The sequence below is a fragment of the Thalassophryne amazonica genome, chromosome 12 (genome assembly GCF_902500255.1).
Source record: "Thalassophryne amazonica chromosome 12, fThaAma1.1, whole genome shotgun sequence".
NCBI lineage: Eukaryota > Metazoa > Chordata > Actinopteri > Batrachoidiformes > Batrachoididae > Thalassophryne > Thalassophryne amazonica.
Window position 1 is genome coordinate 39,061,388 of NC_047114.1, and position 17,680 is coordinate 39,079,067.

The following is a 17,680-nucleotide window of genomic DNA, read 5'->3' on the forward strand; positions in this document are numbered from 1 at the left end:
GTATGATCCAATCCAATCCATTTCTTTAATGCAGACATTTATTTTCCATGAATATTTGAACAAGCCAAACGTAGCGTTGCTTATCTTCAAACATATAGTACGCCCGGAAAGTATTCACAGCGCTTCACTTTTCCACATTTGGTTATGTTACAGCCTTATTCCAAAATGGGTGAAATTTTCTTCCCCTCAAAATTCTACACACAATACCCCATAATGACAATGTAAAAGTTTTTTTTTTAAGATTTATTTTGCAAATTTATTAAAAAAAGAGAGAAAAACTAAGAAAACACATATACTTACGTATTCACACCCTTTGCCATGAAGCTCAAAGCTGAGGTTAGGTGCATCCTGTTTCCACTGACCATCCTTGAGATGTTTCTACAGCTTAATTGGAGTCCACCTGGGGTAAATTCAGTTGATTGGACATGATATGGAAAGACACACACCTGTCTACATATAAGGTTTCATAGTTGACAGTGCATGTCAGATCACAAACCAAGCATGAAGTCAAAAGAATTGTCTGCAGACCTCCGAGACAGGATTTTCTCGAGACCAATCTGGGGAAGAGTACAGAAACATTTCTGCTGCTTTGAAGGTCCCAGTAAGCACAGTGGCCTCCATCATCAGAAAATGGAAGAAGTTCAGATTCACCAGGACTCTTCTTAGAGCTGGCTGACCGTCTAAACTGAGTGATTGGTGGAGAAGGGCCTTAGTCAGTGAGGTGACCAAGAACTCGATCACTCTGTCAGAGCTCCAGCATTCCTCTATGGAGAGAGGAGAACCTTCCAGGATGACCATCTCTTAAACAATCCACCAATCAGGCCTGTATGGAAGAGTTGCCAGACAGAAGCCACTCCTTCGTAAAAGACACATGGCAGCCCACCTGGAGTTTGACAAAAAGGCACCTGAAGGACTCTCAGACCATGAAAAACAAAACTCTGGCCTTAAGAGACAATGATTGAACTCTTTGGCGTGAATGCCAGTTGTCCTGTTTGGAGGAAAACAAAATGCGGAAGAAGTGAAGTGCTGTGAATACTTCCGTATGCCCTGTATCTTTCATGAAACAGGTATCTTCTTCAGGTTTCTACCATTGTGCTGTATCACATTGGCACCATATCTGCTCCTTTTGTACACCACTGGGGGCAGCATCACATACAGTAGCAGAAAGTGCAGCACAGAGTGAGCTGTCCCTAATAGATAACAGAATAATTTTCCAGGTCTGAGAGCATTAACACATTTTGGCCTGAATATAAAGTTAAAACAAGTACATTAATAACCTCTATTAAAGCCACGCCTTCCCAAAGCACAGACACCCTGGTTCAATAGTTATTTGCGTGACCTTAGGAAGAAGGCTAGAGGGTTGGAACGGAAATGGCGTAGTTCCAAACTAGAGGTGTTTCACCTTGCGTGGTGTGAAGCTATTTTAGATTATAAGCATGCTTTATTGGCTACGAAGCAGGTGTATTATTCTGAATTGATCAACAAAAACAAGCATAACTCAAAGTTCTTGTTTGATACGGTGGCATTTCTTATTCATGGACAGCCAGCTGTTGGTCATTCTCCTTTTTCAGCACAGGACTTTCTGGACTATTTCGAAAAGAAAATAGAAGATATTAGGTTGAGCACATCTCAGCATACTTTGGTTGAATCATTGTATCCAGCTACTGAGCTGGGGACTACTACTGAGGTGCTACCTAGATTCACGGAATTTAACAGTATCTCACAAGGTGTGCTGACGAAACTCGTGATGTCTACTAGAAGCACAACTTGTTTATTTGATCCTATACCAACAAAATTGTTTAAGGATCTTTGGCCCATTCTTGGGCCGACTGTGCTGGAAATTGTTAACCTTTCTTTAAACTCTGGATCTGTTCCAAATTGTTTTAAATCTGCAGTGGTTAAACCACTACTCAAGAAATCTAATCTTGATCCTGGTGAATTGAAAAATTATAGGCCGATATCAAATCTATCATTCTGCTCTAAAATTCTGGAAAAGGTGGTTTCACGGCAGCTTGTGGACTATCTTACTGAGAATGACCTTTTAGAGCCACTGCAATCTGCTTTTAGAAGACATCACTCCACAGAAACAGCACTTATTAAAGTAGTTAATGATCTTCTGCGAGCAATGGACTCGGATACTACTACAGCATTGGTGTTGTTGGATCTCAATGCTGCGTTTGACATAGTTGATCATCATATTCTACTTGATAGGCTAGAAAACTGTTTCGGGATTACTGGAACTGCTCTTGTGTGACTGACGTCTTATCTGTCTGGTTGTTTCCATTGTGTTTTGTGCAATGACACTACCTCTGACTTTAAGGGCATGAAGTTCGGGGTTCCGCAGGGATCCGTTCTGGGTCCCTTGCTTTTTTCCCTGTATATGGCACCCCTTGGGAACATTTTGCGGCGTTTCGGGGTTGCTTTTCATTGTTATGCTGATGATACTCAGTTGTATATGCCGATAGCTGCTGGAAATCCTGTCCACATAAAATCTTTACAGGACTGTCTTGCAGCAGTGAGAAGTTGGATGTCTAGCAACTTTCTACTTTTGAACTCTGATAAGACTGAAATGATGGTTCTTGGCCCAGCAAGACATCGGCACCAATTTGATCAGCTGGTGCTTAGCCTAGGTTCATGTGTTATACATCATACTGACAAAGTGAGGAACCTTGGGGTAATCTTTGATCCTACGTTGTCCTTTGACCTCCACATTAGGGACATTACGAGGACTGCTTTCTTTCATCTGAGAAATATAGCAAAGATTCGCCCCATCCTGTCTATGGCTGATGCTGAGACTCTGATTCACGCATTTGTCTCTTCTAGATTGGATTATTGTAATGCTTTATTTTCTGGTCTGCCGCAGTCTAGCATTCGAGGACTTCAGTTGGTGCAGAATGCTGCTGCCAGAATTTTGACACAAAGTAGAAGGTTTGACCACATTACTCCCTTTCTGCCAGATTGGATTTTAAAGTTTTATTGTTGGTTTATAAAATTGTTCATGGACTGGCGCCTTCCTACTTGGCGGACTTGGTTAAGCCCTACGTACCTGCGAGGCCTTTGCGTTCGCAGGGCTTCTGTGTGTTCCGAGGATGAACAAAAAGTCTGTGGGGTATAGAGCCTTCTCCGACCGTGGTCCGGCTCTTTGGAATGATCTACCTGCTGTTATTCGGCAGGCTGACAAGGTGGAGATTTTTAAATCAAGACTGAAGACCCACTTTTTTAGACTGTCTTATCATTACTTTTTTAATCTGTTTGTGTTTGCTTTGTAATTTCTTTTTATTCTACTGTGTTTTATCTTTTAACTGTGCTTTTCTTGCTTTTAATTTTGAATTTAGATTAATTTGTGTTGTGAATTATGTGAAGCGCCTTGGTGCAACTTTGTCGTGATTTGGCGCTATATAAATTAATAAATTAAATTAAAAATTAATTAATCAGTTAAAACAGTGGTGTCCAAAGACATACCAGAAAGGGCCAAGAGGGTGCAGGTTTTCATTGGAGCCACTGACTCCAGTAGGTGATTTCTCTGACGAACTCATCCCATCTGCTCAAAGTGATGTTAATCAATGAAATCACCTGCTGGAGTCAGTGGCTGCAAAGAAAACGTGCACCCTCTTGGCCCTTTCTGAAATAATTTGAACACAACTGGGTTATATGATGTACAATTAACAGACATGTGTTGTTTCTACCTTGCAAAGTTAAATGTTCCTGTAGAGTCTTGTGAGCGTGTGGTTCTTTGAACTTGTCTAAGTTTGAAGGAGTCCAAGTAGCAGCGTGACAACCCATTCATAACATTAAAATTGAAAAATCAACCAGTTCATTATACATTTAGACCGATTCAGAGGTCCGTGTATTGACGTAGTCCTATCTTTTACTTGACTTGCATTGTAAATATTACACATACAGAAGGGGAAATGTGCCAAAATGATCTATTCATTTTAACATGACTAAACATTATGAAAAGGTGCTTTCTGAGGCCTTCTTACCTGGTAGCATATTCTGTCTTACAAGTGCAATCATTAGTATTAAAATAATAATAAAAATGCAAAACCACATAAATACTTGGGGGAGAGATGCATCGACTGGGAAGCTACACATTCAACTGTCAAATGGAATAACTTGATAGCTCCAAGTGATTTAATTATTCAAACAACTATGTGTCCTACATGTATTTGATATGTAAAGAAATTCATAATCCACTCTGGTGCTTGTGTAGTAAATGTTAATCAGAGCAAATGTATAATTTAAGAAATATCCACCAATTGTGAGAATATAAGAGTATTTCTAGTTGTGAAAGATGTTTTACTGCATGCAGTAACAATGCGTATCATTGGGATGTTTTCCATCTAAGAATTGTACCTTTAAATCTGTGTAACTGGCACATAAAGCAAAAGTGATGAAATTAAGGTGTTGCTGCTCTGTTAGGTGCCGACAGTGATGTACATTACACCAGTAAACTGCGTATTTTAGATATTGTTTGACCTTCCTGTTTGATAAAATTCAAACTGCTACATTTGAAGTCTGACATTACTTAACAGCACTGTGTACTATTATTGAAGATTTAACTATGATAAATAAACAATATATATTGAATCACGTGTGATTGCGTCAGGCAAGCTTGAACCCTCGTGCGCATGCGTGAGTTTTTTCACGCCTGTCGGTTGCGTCATTTGCCTGTGAGCAGGCTTTAAGTGAGGAGTGGTCCACCCCCTCTGTGGATTTTCATTGTCAGGAAATGGTGGAATGATTTGGGCTTTTTTTCCCCATCAGAATTTTTTCCAGAAACTGTTAGAGACTGGCAGCTGGAAACCATTCGAAAAATTTATCTGGCTTTCGGTGAAAATTTTACGGGCTTCACAGAGAATAAGGACTGTTACTACGGCTTTAAGAATGCTTGGCGCGCCGCGCTCCGTGCCGCCATCGAGAGCCACAAACCACCGGATCATTTCTAAACGGATGGCTCTGTGGAGCCGGGACCGTCGTGTGCACTTTCTCTGGTTATCACAAGAGCTGGACATCAACCATTTTCCGGTAGATTTCACTTTTAACAAGAGATTTTGTCATGGAAAGCCGAAATTCCTCCGCACGTCTGTCTCAATGTGCCGAAAAAGTGCTGATGTCCACTTCTTTTCACAATTCCTGTGCTAGTCAGATGACGTCCCGGATATAAAACAGCGTCCAGTTTGGAAATGAACGGCACATTCCAGTTACAGTTTTTGTCATGGAAAGAGGAGTGGAGGCTTTGCGCGTTGCCGCATGGCACACAGCAACGCCGTGATGAACCCTCACGGGACATGTTCTGGCATGTCCAGGCACATCCACAATTTCCCGGATAATCACTTGATGGAAAAACCACCGACAGCTGTCTGAACGCCATCTCAAAGCCGTCCTGTGAGACCAAAACGGAGGTGGTTTTGTCTCGCTTCATCAGCGAATCCATCGTGACGCCCGAAGCCTCCGCTCGGCTTTCCATGACAAAAAAGTTTTTTGTCATGTTAAAAGTGTCCAGCTCTTGTGATAACCAGAGAAAGTGCACACGACGGTTCTGGCTCCACAGAGCCATCTGTTTAGAAATGATCCGGTGGTTTGTGGCTCTCGATGGCGGCACGGAGCGCGGCACGCCGAGCGTCCTTAAAGCTGTAGTAACAGTCCTTATTCTCTGTGAAGCCCCTAACATTTTCACCGATAGCCAGATACATTTTTCTAATGGTTTCCAGCTGCCAGTCTAACAGTTTCTGAAAAAATTCTGATGGAAAAAAAGCCCAAATCATTCCGCCATTTCCTGACAATGAAAATCCGTCGAGGGGGCTGGACCACTCCTCACTCAAAGCCTGCTCACAGGCAAATGACGCAACCGACAGGCGTGGAAAAACTCACGTATGCGCACGAGGGTTCAAGCTTGTCTGACACAATCACACGTGATTCAAATCCATATGGTTTTTGAAAAAAATAATGTCGGATACTTTTCTAATAGACCTTGTGTGTATATATATATATATATATATATATATATATATATATATATATATATATATATACACACACACACACACACACACAGTATATATCAAATGTGTGTGTCCATGGAGAAAAATGTGAAACGCATTTGAGTGGTAAAAATCAGTTTGAATGTCACATCGACAGAACTGGATCTGGTGGGCATATTTAAGCACCAAGCTGTTGGAGCCTTCTTATATTCTGAAACAAATGCGTAATTTCCCAGTTTTGACATGAATGTGTTGCTGGGATTCTATGTGTGTGTGGCAGATTTTATTTAGAAGAAAAAAAAAAAAAAAAGTGCTCGCGCGCACACTCACACACCCTCTGTAGCACTGAGGAATCAGAATTTGCCTGTCCAGACAGAGTAGACTTTGAACAATAAGCCGGTTTAGTGAAGGCCGCTCCCTGTGCGCACCCACACACACGTGCAAAGCAAATGAGACAACATTCCATCTTAACAAAAAGACAGTCAGGGATTATGTAAAATATTATTAGTTAAATCCAAACTCAAAAACTAGTTTTAGGATTTTTATTTTTTAGAATTTTTTTTATAGAGTGCAAAATGTTTCATGATACAACCACTACAAAAATCACAATTACACATGTTCATATGACAATCTTTGATCACCCCCCCCCCCCCCCCCCCCCCATTTTTCATCAGTAAAACCTGGTTTGAACGTTTACTTCATTTATTTTTTTAATAAAGGGATAAGATCCTTTTTACCATAATTTTGTTTAAACTAAAAAAAAAAAACAAAAAAACCCTGCCGATAAAACATGATTAATAACAGTACTTAACGGCACTTGCAGGAACAATGACAGGACTATAAACCCTTCAGAAAGGCACATCTTGCTGCTGGAGAACTGGTTTGGTCACTTCACAATCATCTACTTCAAACAAACTGGTCAGAGGTGAGTGCACGTTCTGTGTGGTACACAGCTGACATGTGCTGCCATTGAATATAATGTGATCCCATGAGCAAGTGCTCTCCATGCTCAGTTCAAAGGTTATGGGTTCTGCTTAACAGTCACACAACCGAAATGCCTCAGTGGTACCGTCCAGCCCAGCAGGTTCCGGCCAAAGCAGAGGGTGGTAAGCATCATGCCGAACACAGCCAGATTCCCAAAGGCTCCCCGCATTCTCTTCTTAGGGTCTGATCAAGAACAACAAACAGCACTTTAAGACGGGGAGCATGTGCATATTTACCAATGCCAACTGACAGGAGGGGAGGTGAACATGGGATCAGTCTGTGGACATCACTCTTCCCACACATTTTAAATGAGACTGAGTCCACCAAGAAAAAGCTGACAAAATTTGATGGTGCCAAGTTTTACATTTTTTCCCCTTAATAATAATAATAATTATTATTATTATTAAAAATACTAACATCCTTTCTTCTGTCAGTTGACCCAGCAGTGGTATGCGTTTTAAGTATTAATAAAATGTAAAAACATAAAAATAAATAAATTCTTACCTCCGGTGTAGTATCCATATGCATAAACCACCCTGCTTACAATCCACACAACTCCAAGTCCACTGATAAGGCGCTGCAACACACAGACAGAAAAGACAAAACTTCAACCAGATTATACTTTCTGTGATAGCTGCAACTCATTAAATGTCAGGTATATTGGTAATCAATGAATCATATTGGGGCTTCTTTTTTAATGTCCAAATTCTCCAATTTCAACTTCTTAGATGTAATTTTTTTTTTTAAGTTTCTTTCTCTTCTTCAAACAGTCACCTGAATATCTCTGGGTTGTGGACAGAACAAGACATTTGAGGATGTAATTTTGGGCTCTGAGAAACACTGGTCAATATTTTTTCTACATTTTATGGACCAAACAGCAAATGGATTAATCCAGAAATTAATTAATTGCTTATTAAAATAATTGTTAGTTGCTAATCCTATGAAATATGTTTGGATTTATTTTCCTGTCTTTTTGTGTCTCTGGGAGACATAAAGGTAGGTGCAAGGTACCTTCTAAATTTTAACACTTAACATGTCAGGATTTTTATTTATTTATTTTTTAAACTGCTGACATATCACTACACTTAGACCTGGCTAGTAATTTCGTAGCAACTCCTATTCCATTTTTACTCAAGGCCATCAAATATGATAGTCGGGTCTTGCGAAGGCTCCATTTGTCTGTGCTCAGCATAACCCCAGTCCCATTACTGCCACAGCCTTCAAATTCATAGGAAGCATTCTTGGGACACAGACCTTGGACAAGTTCAAAGATGGCTAACCTTGACATATTTTAAGAGGTTAAAATGTCACATTCTGTTTCAATTTTTTTTTTTTGAAAAACCGCTTCATGTTGTGTGTTTATATACATGTTTCTCTTATATTATGTAAAACCTAGCAAGAAATAAACACTTCTAAAACTGAAAACACTGTTTTTATAACCTATTAACACCTCTGAAGTGATCTACAAGACATTTAGTGGACATTAGCATGCATGCTAACTCAAAGCTAACTTTTGCTCTTGCCAAAAGCGCAGTGTTACCAGCTCAGCCTGTTCCTCTGTTTAAGAAGACGGGATTATGGGATCTATCGTGTGGGGCATTGGGGGAGGTCTGTGTGGTTTCATTTGTCATTTCAGTTTTGTCTGCAGCTGCTTGCAATGCTCCCCCCAAACAGTTGGTGGCGGTACTGCAGTGAGTCGGGCTATGAGTTGCAAACTGAAAAGAGTAGATGAAGAAGCGTGTGAGCTGACTGCGGTGCATTATGTTAGAGTTCTGCTCTGTTAAAAAGAGAAATAAAGTTTGTGTTCAAAGAGTTACTCTGCTTGCTCAGCCTCTGTACCACAGCTAAGACACCACTATGCAGGGGAAGAAATTAACATCATGCACTGCTGCAGACACCGTTAAAATGTAAATATTGCTTATGATTGATAGAGGGGCTTTATTGAACATGTACAAATTGTACTTAAGACAACAGCATGTTAATACTTAAACTGCAAATTATAAAGATAAAAATGGTCATATGGTTGAGGGTATTTTAGCACTGCGCTATGTATTTGTATTTTTTTTATTATTATTGTGAAGCACTTTAACCAAAGCTAGTAAAACTTAATATCTGAAGATAGCGATTGTAATACAGTAACCCTGCCAGTCACTGTTCACCGTTACAGCTGATAAGAATAATGACGGGTCACATAGGTGCTAGTATAAACAGGATCACATCATTTACTGAACCTGTAAATAGCAGTTAACAGCTACCTTTGTGTTTATTTTGTGATAATCTTTGCATAAAGATAACTATGTAAAAATAATTAATAAGTCAGTTAACTGGTAAATGGACTGCATTTATACAGCACTTTCCATCTGTATCAGATGCTCAAAGTGCTTTACAATTATGCCTCACATTCACCCATTCACACAAACACACCGATGTCAGGGTGCTGCCATGCAAGGTGCTCACTACACACCAGGAGCAAATTGAGGATTAAGGACATTACCCAAGGGCACTTAGTGATTTTCCAGTCAGGCTGGGGTTTGAACCGAGGATCCTCTGGTCTCAAACCCAACGCTTAACCACTAGACCATCACCTCCCCTCAGTTGATGAGATAATGTGCTACATACATTGTCGGTTATCGGAAAAAGGCCAGAGATGAGACCAGTTCTAAAACACAAACAGAGAACATCTAAACCTTCTGAATTGTCAGCAGCTCGTTCTGCGGGTGGGGTGGGGGGAGCGCCCACTCACCTCGACTTGTGTAGTGTGTACCAAAAAGTGAAGGAAAAGGGATGTTTGTGTTATTTTGGGGGGAGCAGCGTGCAGGGCCTGCACGGACCAATAGGCCCCTCCATTGTCTCGGACCCCGCTCAAAATAAGTTAATAAATCTCTACACAAGTTTAGGTGAGAGACATTTATAAGGGGTGTCCTTCACAGCTCAAACAATCCCATGGATCATTGCGATTTTTTTTCCAAAGACAAAACATAAAAAAATAAAACAAACACATACAAATAAATAAAACCAAATGCTAAAAGTACCCTCAGCCATATGAGCATGTAATCAATGAGTGTGTAGAAAGAATGTTACCTTTTGACCCCTTATGCCGCATTCACACCGGACGCCACACGAGTGACGGCGGCGAGAGGTTGCCATGTAATCCCTATGGAAGGACGTGTTGTGGCGCCACAAAAGTCCAAGCCACGCAATGCGACGCGATGGACACAAATAAAACGATTTTGAGCGATTGGCGCATTTGTGGCGCGATATCAAGTTGCATCGCGTTGCCCTCTTCCTCAAGTTGCAAAATCTGAACTTTTTCCACTTTTCGCATCACGATGACCAATCAGGAACTGGATATGTAGTGACGTAGAGATGTTTGGAGTTTATACTTGATGTGGACATGTCCTGTCTCTGGTAGCCAACCTGTGTCCCTTTGTCCTTTATTTAACACAATTATGACAGAGTTTGAGGGGAGAGTGAGGAACTGCAGCAGCAGCCAGTTTTGTTTTTTTTTTTTTTTTTTTTAATTGTTTACATGTGCGCATGTGAACGGGACAGGAGGGCCTCAAACTGGGTCCTGGAGAGGCGGAAGTACTGCTGAAAGCGGTCGCCATCCAGATGCAGCTCCTGCGGCAAATAACGAAACTCCCCAAATTGGGAATGTCTCGTGAGGATGTTGTGAACCCAGAGACGGCGCCTCTGGTGACGTTTTTCAGCTTTCCACAACAATTAGAGCACAGCAACTTGCTCCGTGTGATCAAGGTCCGCCATGTTGACTTGATGGTAAGCGGAATGGAAGCGCCTCCTATTTGATGATGCATTGGGGTGAATTTTGGCAGCGAAAGCAGAGCAACACACCGGGTGATGGTGGCCACTTTCAGCAGTACTTCTGCCTCTCCAGGACCCAGTTTGGGCCCTCCTGTCCCGTTCGCAGACAGGCGTGAAGAATTAAAAAAAAAAAAAACTGGCTGCTGCTGCAGTTCCTCACTCTCCCCTCCAACTCTGTCATAATTGTGTTATAAACCAGTCACCATTTGTTTTATTATACATCTGTGTAGTTAATAAAATTATCTTCACGGATGATTCGTTCGCGCGCGCATGTCAACAAAAATAAAAACGGGCTGCTGCTGCAGTTCCTCGCTCTCCCCTCAAACTCTGTCATAATTGTGTTAAAGGACAAAAGGGACAAGAGTCCTGCTCATAGGCAGGACATGTCCACATCAAGTATAAACTCCAGACATCTCCAAGTCACTACATATCTAGTAACTGATTGGTCATCGCAGTGCAACAAGACGAAAAAGTTTTTTTAACTTGAGGAAGAGGGAAACTCGACGCGATGCAACGCGATATCGCGTTAATCGCTCAAAATAGCTTTATTTACGTCCATTGCGTAGCTTGGACTTTTGTGGCGCCAAAATGCGTCCTTCCATAAGGATTACATGGCAACCTCTCGCCACCATCGCTCGCGTGGCGTCAAGTCTTGGCATTCCATAATGGCCTTATTTTTGCCTCGGCTTAAATTTTTTTTTTTTTTTTTTTTTTTTTTTTAAATGGGGGGGGGGCATTTTTAGTCTCCATATGTACAACTGTAAATAATATTTGTCAGTAAGGCATTAGTAAGTACTGAAAAATGATTAGCAAACTATAGGTTACTCCCACCACACTAGCTTGGTGCAAGCACCTATTAAGGTTGCCAGGTGGGAGGGCTGAAGCCTGAAGAGTTTATAAGACACAGCCCTCAGAATTACAGCAGTGACGACTAAAGTGACCCATTCAGTAATTAACACATAGCTAACTGGACAATTTGCTACATCATATTCTGCAAATTAGTTATTGAACAAACTGACATCGTCTTGTCACCACATGTAGCAACACCACCAATAATACAACCAAAAGATTTTTCTTATGGCTCATGGACAGCTATAGTATGCCCACTTCATTGCAAATGTCTTTTTGAAGACAATAAAAATCCTAGGCGAACTGTGGACGTCAACATCATGTGGTTGGTTATCAGAACGTCCTCAAATAGGCTACCACTGAACATGGATTTACCCTTCTACAAATCTGACAACTTCAATACAGAAAACCACATTATGAACACGTGATCAAAGGCTGTCATTAATAAGACAAATGTTAATGATTTGAAATACATAATAAGAATAATGATAGACTGTGATGTTACCGGTGTATGCAAACGTTTGGGCAGCCTGATAATTTTCATGATTTCTTTTATAAATCATTGGTTTCTGGATTAGATAGTTTAGTTAAATATATCATATAGCAGATAACACAGTGATATCTGAGAAGTGAAATGAAGTTTAGAGGATTTACAGAAAGTGTGTAATAATTCTTTAAACAAAATTAGGCAGGTGCATAAATCTAGGCACCCCAATAGAAGAAAAAAAACAAACAAAAAAAAAACATCAGTATTTACTAGATCCTCCTTTGCAGAAACCACAGCCTCTAAACGCTTCCTATAGCTTCCCATGAGAGTCTGGATTCTGGCTGAAGGTATTTTGGGCCATTCTTTACAAAACATGTCACATTTGTTGGTTTCCAAGCATGGACAGCCCGCTAAAAATTACACAACAGATTTTCCAATAAATATTCAGGTCTGGGAGTGGGGAGTGAGATGGCCATTCAAGAGCTTTTTGTATCCTTCCCCTAAACCATGATGTTGTGAACAATCTTTGTTTTCAGGTCATTTGAGAGTTGTTTAGAGGCTCCCATGTTGCCACTCATTAGAAGAGATGCAAAGAGGGGAAACATTTGCAAATGGCCACCTTAAATACCCTTTCTCATGACTGGGTTCACCTGTGTAAGGAGGTCAAGGGTCAGTGACCTTACCAAACCAATTTTGTGTCCCATTAATTAGTGCTAAATGTATTCAAATCAATAAATGACAAGGGTGCCTAAATTTATTGCACATGCCCAATTTTGTTAAATGCACACTTCTGTAAATACTAGAAACTTCATTTCACTTCTCAAATATCAGTGTGTTTGTCTGCTATGTGATATATTTAACTGAAATTTCTGATCCAGACAACTTTAGCAAACAACTATATTTATTGCAATCAAAGAAAAGCACTCATGGCTTTCCTGAAGTGCCATATAATGTGCCACGCTGTGATATATTGTCAAATGCTTTAAATTTCATGACCAAAAGAATGAGATCCGCGAGTACAAGCGGCCGAGATGAGCTTCCTCCGCAGGGTAGCTGGGGCGCTCCCTTAGAGATAGGTGAGGAGCTCGGTCACTCAGGAGGAGCTCGCAGTCGAGCCGCTGCTCCTGCACGTTGAAAGGAGTCAGTTGAGTGGCTCGGGCATCTTTTCCGGATGCCCCCTGGACGCCTCGCTGGAGAGGTGTTCCGGGCCACGTCCCATTGGGAGGAGGCCCGGGGAAGACCCAGGACACGCTGGAGGGACTATATCTCTCGGCTGGCTTGGAACGCCTTGGGTTCCCCCGGAGGAGCTGGGGGAGGTGTGTGTGGATCGGAGGGTCTGGGCGGCTTTGCTTGAGCTACTGCCCCCGCAACCCGACTCTGTATAAGCGGATGAAAAATGGATGGCTTTAAATTTCAATGCTGTTTGGTCACGTGAGGGTGGACATTAGTCAATACAAAGGTCTTGAGCTAAGCAATTTTAATTCAAAATTTACTCTTCTCAAGAACTGCTGCTTTTAGTCAGTAGTAAAACTCTTACCAGTTTACATTATTCTTTATATTGCATATTCCATCTGCTGCACACATTTGATCATGTTATCTTCTTTTGGGCCACAATGAAAAATAAGTGCATTTTATACTTTGTGTTGTCCTCTGTGATTATAGATTTCCATCTATCCATTTTCTATACCCGCTTACAAATAAGGGTCACGGGGGGCTGGAGCCTATCCAGCAGTCTTGGGGTGTGAGGCGGGGTCCACCCTGGACAGGACACCAGTCTGTAGCAGGGCCACATATAGACACAGACAAACACGCACACCTATATGGACAATTTAAAGTTTCCAGTCCACCTAACCTGCATGTCTTTGGATGTGGGAGGAAGTTGGAGCACCCGGAGGGACCCCACACAAACACAGGGGAGAACATGGAACACCACAGGTGGGAATCAATGCCATGACCTTCTTGCCGTGAGGCCACAGTGTTACCACTAATAATAATTGTACTGCTGAATATTATATTGCAGTTCGCTATATGGATTTTTTACCAAAATAAACCAACCAATCCAAATATTATTGAATCGTTTTAGACAATTTAATCATTGATTCATTATTAAAATGAAATGAGGAAAATCAGTGACTTTAGGGTCATGAGTCGATCCAAGACGGATTTTCGACTCAAAAATCAACTTTCAATTCTAAATGAATCCAGTACATACAGCTGCTAATTTCAGGAGCTACTCGAGTGTGTGGCAGTCTGCTAAGAAAGGTGATGCGGCAAATGATGCCATGATAGTAAAGTCTGTCTAAGATTATGTAGTTTTAGATTTTAAAAAGGCAACGTAAAAAATAAAACCTATTAATAAGGTTTTTGTTTGGGGGTGCAGGTCTTTTGAAGTTAAACGGGAGATGGATCTAGTTATTCTTTTTGCAACATTCAGAATTGGGCTGGAAATTTGTTAAAAGAAGCAGAGGTAAACTAAAATAATTTGAGATTTGTAGTATTTTATCTATTGTAAAAGCCACAATCTGAGCCAATTTAAAATAAAGTTAAATATGATTTAAACTTCATATTTCATGATTTTGTGTTATTTGACGTTATACATAGGTTATGAATAATGTTTAAAATGTTAACACATTAATATTGGATGGATATAGCATTTGCTACTGTGTTCAAAAAATTAATCTGTGAGCAGCAGAGAGCTGCGTCAGGCACTTTAACATCATGAGGCAGTAAATATAAACTCAAATTCTCTCATTAAATGTATTTGAACTGGATTACACCTCTCATTCAGGTTGGATGAATTTACTCTGCAGTGGCATTTTTCTTTTTTCACTATGATGCATCACACTTCCAATATTGCATCAATTTTTAGATTGACTTTTGTGCAAATTACAGCATGTCATCAAACATTACACTGTAGAGATTAAAAAAAAAAATCATTGTTGGCTGCATCTCCAATCGGCAAAGACCCCATCTGTGAAATCTTACACCAATTTATATAAAACTTCAGCTCTTAACACGCTAGTCATGTTGTCTGTGTAAACTCAAATGCAGCTGATCTAACACGGGGACAGTGATTCAACACAAATGGTGCAACGGTACGCTTTGGCTTTTAGGTTCCTAATTTGGAAGAAAGCGTTAAGTCAACAAAACCCATTTATTTTCTCAAACTTCTGGATGGAGTGATACAGGTTGGATCGCTGTTGTATGCTGCCCCTAAGCACCAGTTAAACATCTACACTTGCACACAGAGCAGGCTGACTCAGTCTCCTGCAGATGGAAGCAACTCGCTGACCGGTGTCGCAGACCAAATGGTCCCCCTGCCCTCACCGCGCATGTGTCATTTTGGACCACAGCAGCTCATCTGAGACTGACTCTCTACACCCAAAGCGATCTAAGGGAATAATGTGATTATTAACCATCAGATGACAAAGTAAAACCTCTTAAATCATTCTAAAGTCAATTTTAGGCATAAACGAAGCGATAATGTGTGAGTCGTTACTGACGCTTTGAAATGACGGAGGCGCAGTGAAGGCAGCAGCCCATCTGGCTGCGGTGCTGTGATTGCTTTCTTCATCTTTTATTATGAAATAATGCTGAATTTATGTGGACATGATTGTTGTACAAAACCTTCAGATATCTGTCGCTGAGATAGATGATGACTGGCGTGCAGTTTTAAGCAGCAATTAGGTGATAATCGGTGAACTGTGGCTGACGCTCAGAAATAATGCTTGTGCAGTGAAGGCAGGACGAACCAATTTTTAGAGGGGACTGTTCGGTCGGGGAGTGAAACAAACAAAATGGAAACCATGTTTATTTACAAATAGATTTTTAAATGTTTTGATTCGTTCAGGATATGAATCCCCATTCTGACAAATAGATCCCCAACAACACTAATTTTCAAGACATCACCAAACCAATCAGTCTGGATAGATACAACTGGCAGTTATAACTGTGCACAATTTCAAATCAGGGCACAAAGGAAGTGGACTTACAGGAGCGTGCAAACCGCCAACAGCAGGCAGAAAGAAAGGTGGGGTAAATCTCCAGCCTAGTGAAAGGTGAAAACAACACATTAACTTTGACCTGATTTGGGCGTGTCCCTTACAATGTTGCAACACAATTCATGTCAGTGTGGCCTGACAGGAAGCAACTGACTATTACGTTTAAACTTACGTGTTCTGATGTGCACGCTGGATACAGTTGAAGATATTCCCAGTTTCTGGGTCGTCACTGTACATTTTGGGATACTGTTAAAGAGATATTTAAGAGTCAAAACCACAGATTCATACAAAAGCAGTGGAAACGCTGAAAGCGGCAATGCAGCGTACATCAACTTTGTACTTCTTGCGAGCTTTGACCACTTGGTAAGCCAGGTGGCCAATCATCACCATGCTGGCTACACCCGTGAACACCACATAGCCGTACTCTTTGGACAGAACAACCATCTCCAACAACACTGCGGAAGGAGCAAGAAACACAAGTTATTCAAGACAGCACCCCTCTCCAAAAAAAAGACACGGGGTGTTTCACGGTACAAACTGTTTCTTCATGATGTAAGACTGTAAGTTAAAAGTCACTTTCTAAATGAGGTCCACTGAGGTGAAATAAAGGTCACGGTAAAAGCAAAAGATCAAACAGGCTCCCGCCGCTAGCATTTATACTGTTACATACAAACAAAAAATAACTCTCTTAAAATATCACGTTTTACCTCAAAAATGAACCGACACTTAAAATCGTCGAGATACTCGTCAAGATGCCCGAGAACTCCGAGAATTATGTAACATTAATATTAGCAGGCGGAGACCGAATAATGCTCCTCCTCCTCCTCCTCCTTCTTCTTCTTCTTCTTCTTCTTCTTCTTCTTCTTCTTCCGAGTTTATTGGCGATTTGCAAACTGACGTGGTGCATTACCGCCACCAACTGTTTGTCTGGCGTATGCTATATCAATAATGAAATGGAGAGATAAGGGAGGAAGAAAAAGAAAAGGTGGAGAGAATTGCATTGTACTATATTCTATTGAAAAGCCTTTTTCCCTTTAAATCTGAGATATGAGGAAAGTAGGAGAAGTAATCCCTCTTTTTTAAACTATAGTGTCCTAGTGTTCTGACATCATCTAATAGAATTCTTCTTTGTCTGTTACACGTTTGGCGCTCCAGTAACTCACTGAACAATTTCCCTTCTGCTGCATCTTGCAGCCTTACAACATGTCCCTGAATTTTATGTAAAAACCAACCCTTAGATTCCCTGTCCCATTGCTTTTGTCATGCTTTGTTAATTTCTGTCTTGATTGTTTTGACTTCAGATTTACTAAGTGGATTGCTGTCTGTATTTCTGATTTTAGAGGCTGCTTTTGCCAGCAGAGCTACGACTTCTTTGCTCTTGATTTCAGAATGAGATGGAACCCACATTAAACATATCAAAATATTCTGTGTTGGCAGTTTAAATAGCTTTGAAGGATCTCTGATCAGGTCTGGCCTACAAGACAATTTGCCATTTGAAATGCTGAGTCTGCTGCCATTGATCTGAGCAGATGAGTTGGTGACTGAACTTCACC

At 40.8% G+C, this 17,680-nt stretch overlaps 1 protein-coding gene across 1 annotated transcript; it reads right to left on the reverse strand.

Moving 5' to 3' along the window:
• Positions 1–6,842: 6,842 nt before the first annotated feature.
• Positions 6,843–16,921, reverse strand: mgst3a (microsomal glutathione S-transferase 3a). The gene is given in 7 exon segments (XM_034183768.1): positions 6,843–7,151; positions 7,473–7,545; positions 16,119–16,152; positions 16,154–16,174; positions 16,300–16,373; positions 16,455–16,579; positions 16,835–16,921. Coding segments are annotated over 6 exon segments (465 nt in total). The 5' UTR covers positions 16,572–16,579; positions 16,835–16,921; the 3' UTR covers positions 6,843–7,005.
• Positions 16,922–17,680: the final 759 nt, after the last annotated feature.